This window comes from Phytophthora parasitica (assembly GCF_000247585.1).
Source record: "Phytophthora parasitica INRA-310 unplaced genomic scaffold supercont2.2, whole genome shotgun sequence".
In the NCBI taxonomy this organism is placed as follows: Eukaryota; Oomycota; class Peronosporomycetes; order Peronosporales; family Peronosporaceae; genus Phytophthora; species Phytophthora nicotianae.
Window position 1 is genome coordinate 1,867,498 of NW_008648988.1, and position 3,789 is coordinate 1,871,286.

Below are 3,789 nucleotides of genomic sequence, written 5' to 3' on the forward strand. Positions count from 1 at the left end.
GATCATTGCTGTTGTGGTGGTGGAACCAGATTCATAGCTTAAAGGTCAAGGTAGATAGTGAGGTTGATCATTGCGTTGTTCTTGACATTTTCAGGAGCTGTCAGCCGTGTACGTAGCTTGAATGGACGAGTCATTGATCGACCCCGCATTTAGGCCGGTCGTATCTACAGCGTAAAGAACGCTTTGTCGTGGAGGTTTGGTTAAATGTTCCATCAGGAGTGCTGTGCAAGTTGGGACTAGGTGGCTTTGTTCGTACTTAAAAGTGTGAGTCTGGTCCCACCACAGCAGCAGTCGCTAATGGTTGGTCAAGATACTGAAGTTGATCATTGCGTTGAAACTGTCATTCGTGTACGTAGCTTGAATGGACAAGTCAGTTATCGATAGCGCATTTAGGGACAAGGTGGATTTGTTGGTGGTGGGACCAGGTTCTTAGCTTGAAAGTCAAGGTAGATAGTGAGTTGATCATTGCGTTGTTCTTGACATTTTCAGGGTTGTCAGCTGTGTACGTAGCTTGAATGGACAAGTCAGTTATCAATAGAGCATTTAGGTCGGTCGAAATTATCACTCATAACATCTATCTACAACGCAAGGCACTCGTCGTCGTAGAGTTCTCGCTTGTTAATAAAGTGTCATGACTGCGCGGTGTAATAATGAATTCAACATGAACACGTCGTGTCCCTAGTTTGATTTCATATTTGTCGTATGTGTGAGACGAGATAACTCTGTTTAAACACAGTGTTCAAGTTCTCGCTTTGCAGCAAACAGCATGAGCAACCGTAGAGATCTCAGCAACAAAACCGTGGATCCGAAGATGGTGGAACGGCGTCGCCGAAATGCCGAAGCTGCGCGTCGATATCGTTGTCGACGAACACCAGAAGATCGCGAAAGGCATCGACAACAAGAGCGTATACGGCGTCGTGAGAGGCGGCAACGTTCGACTGCACCTTCGACGTCAATGCCAGCACTTCGGCAAAGATCAGAACCTGCAACCGTTGTTGTAAATGAACTTGACGTGCCTTCAACACCTGCATGGGGAGACCGCGACGTTCCGCAACTACGACCGGTGTCTTCAGTGACTCAGGAAAGCTTATTAGAGCGACTGCGTGGAGCGTTGGGCGCGTCGGGATTGGATGAGACAGTGTGCGCAGTGTGCGATACATGGGTTCTACGTACACACTGCCACACCGTTGTCGTCTCAGAGTTTGTTCAAATGAATGACATTCAAACGCTTTTGAGCAGTCGAGACGAAAATCTCATTCCACCTCTCGTGAGTGAGTATGATTGTTCAAGTATGCTCCCTGAGCTCGAGGGCATCCTGCTTTCTAAGCGTGGAGTTGATCAAGCGGGCCGTAGTCTTCACGTTTGTAATCTGTGCGATGATAGCTTGAAAAAGCGGGAGATTCCAAAGTTTGCAATCAAGAACGGGTTTTGCATCAGTTCACTGCCGACCAATCTGCAGCAGGCGACGTTACCCGAACGTGTGATGACTCAGCTCGTCTCTGTAATGGCCGTCACCAGGGTCATGCGTGGAGGTGCACATCGCGCGATTCGTTCTCATTGTCTTACGTTTGACGCGACGCCGGGACCACAAGCGATGTTGTTGCCGACGACAATGCGCGGCGTGACTTCGTATCGTGTCGTCATGGCGGGGCCATTCACTACCATCCAACAAGCTCGTGTACGAAAGATGCATCGCGTGCGACGAACAATGGTCGAGGACCTGCTGCGGTTTTATCGTATCCATAACTCGCTCTACGAGCACATAGCTGTCGATTGCTCACAGCTAGCCGAAGACGAAGTTCCAGTTGATATGTTGAGTGAAGAGCCAGACGCTGCAATCGAGGCAGAAGACGTTGATGTAGAAGGCAGCCGCGTTGGGGGCGTCTTCGCCAGCGAGTCTACTGTCGCCGAGGATGAAGTGGCGGAGCGGCGCGTGGTGTTCGTGTCTGAAGATCGTGAGGTCGCTACTTGGAGTGAGTGTTCGGCCACCGACGACCGCACAGGTTCAGCTGAGTGTGCACATACGGCTGTTGAGTTCTTGAACGAGACTTCGTCAGCTCCGCAATTCTTAGTTCGTCACTCTAGCCGGTTTTCCTCGAGCCGTAAAGAGCTTTTTGCTCAGATGTTCCCCCACCTTTTTCCATACGGCCGCGGTCACCCAGGCGAGACGCGGCCCGTTCCAGTATCACTTGAAGCTTGCATTCGTCACTATGGTATGCTGAGCTCACGGCGGTTTGCTGAAGACGAACTGTTCATGCTAGTTGCCTTCGACCACATATCGTTAAAGAAAATGTACACTCAAGTGGCGCTCAAGTGCAAACGGAACCCCGCACTTTTCGAGCCTTTCAGTGACATGTCGGAGGCGGACTTGGCGCAGGCGCTCAAGCAGAAAGAGTTTTACCGACAAGGTCAAACGCGTGCGTCTCGTGGCGAGCAGTCGATTGCAGAGAGACTGCTGCACTCAGTCGATATCAGCGGAGGAACGATCTGGGGTAGTGGTGCCGAGCGTGCGCAGTGCCGTCGACGAGCTTTCGCTTACCAGGCACGCTATGGTCAGCCGGCGCTCTTCGTTACACTGACGCCCAATGTGGCCGAGTCATTCGTGATGGCTCAGTACACCGGCGTGTCTTCGGTCGACACGCTCTTCGATGCTGAACTTGTGGGAGCGCCTGGCAAGTCGGTAATGCAGAGTGCAAGCTTGAAGAATGATGTTGTGAGTGCACGGTTGTTCATGCGCAACATGGACGCTTTCATTGAACATGTTCTTGGCGTGAATCCTGATGACATGAAAGGTAAGCCGTTCGACGGGCTTTTTGGAAAGATTGAAGCATACTTCGGCATGGTCGAAACGCAGGGCGGCGGAACACTGCATGCCCACTTCCTCATTTGGTTGGTAGATGCGCCTCCAAATTCAGCAGCGTTTGACCGCGCTGTCCAGACACATGGCGAGCAGTACTACCGCAACCTTGAGGAGTATACAGACAGTGTCGTGACGACGTTACTTCCGCTGAATATTGCTGACTCACACTGCCAGTTTTGTGGCGAGTCGTACGCGCGTTTGAAGGAGCTGCCGATCCCAATTCAAGCCTACACAAGTCCAAACCACCGACAAGACGGGCAGTCAATGGAGCCGTTGCTGGTTCAATGTGGTCACTGTGGCCGCAAGGCGAGCTCCCAGCACGTTTTGCGCCGCGTGGTTCTCGGCCATCGACCACCACTTTGGCCACCGCCGCGGCGAGAACACTCGACCAACGAGCTGAAGCTGGCGACGGATCGTGAAGCGCTTTGCCGAGGCTCGACAAACGCTGCGAAAAATGCAATCTTCTTTCGCGACTGCTACTTGGAGGGCCGCGAAAATGATTCCGATAGTGAAGGAACCACCTTCGGTCGCTGAACCGTCCGACACAGCGCAGCGAGCGCTTTCAAGATGACTTGTTCCGCATTGACTCGGTCACTCGAGCGGTGTTAACACTGCCGCCGTCTTTTGACGACGCTCGTTGGCCGTCCCCCGTTCTGGCTTTTGCTGTCTCTGTGCTGGTGTACCTCCTCAACATGCATTGGTGGTCGCACGTTGGAAGCTGTTTCAAGAACAGTCGCTCTGCTGCATCAGGTACATGCCGGTACGGATTTCCGCGTCCGCGCGTCGAACGATCGACCTGCACGGCAGAAGGCGTCTGTATTGCTCGTCACCTCGGATATGAGTACGTGAATGGCTTCAACGCCGTCTTGATGTCCACATTCAAGTCAAACCATGACATACAAGTCATGATTGGCGGTGCTGCTGCTCTC

At 52.4% G+C, this 3,789-nt stretch overlaps 2 protein-coding genes across 2 annotated transcripts; one reads left to right on the top strand and one right to left on the bottom strand.

The window, feature by feature from the left end:
• Positions 1-516: 516 nt before the first annotated feature.
• Positions 517-3,690, bottom strand: PPTG_20957 (hypothetical protein). Its single transcript, XM_008894384.1, has one exon. The coding sequence runs from the start codon at positions 1,158-1,160 to the stop codon at positions 786-788; it is 375 nt and encodes a 124-aa protein (XP_008892632.1). The 5' UTR covers positions 1,161-3,690; the 3' UTR covers positions 517-785.
• On the top strand, positions 1,292-3,453 carry PPTG_02630 (hypothetical protein; the record flags this gene model as incomplete). Its single annotated transcript, XM_008893826.1, has 1 exon — positions 1,292-3,453. One exon carries the CDS (start codon positions 1,292-1,294, stop codon positions 3,392-3,394), a length of 2,103 nt encoding a protein of 700 aa, XP_008892074.1. The 3' UTR covers positions 3,395-3,453.
• Positions 3,691-3,789: the final 99 nt, after the last annotated feature.

Bases quoted from the DNA above. Each gene is read 5' to 3' on its own strand.
- PPTG_20957 (XM_008894384.1), bottom strand. From the start codon at position 1,160: ATGTATCGCACACTGCGCACACTGTCTCATCCAATCCCGACGCGCCCA.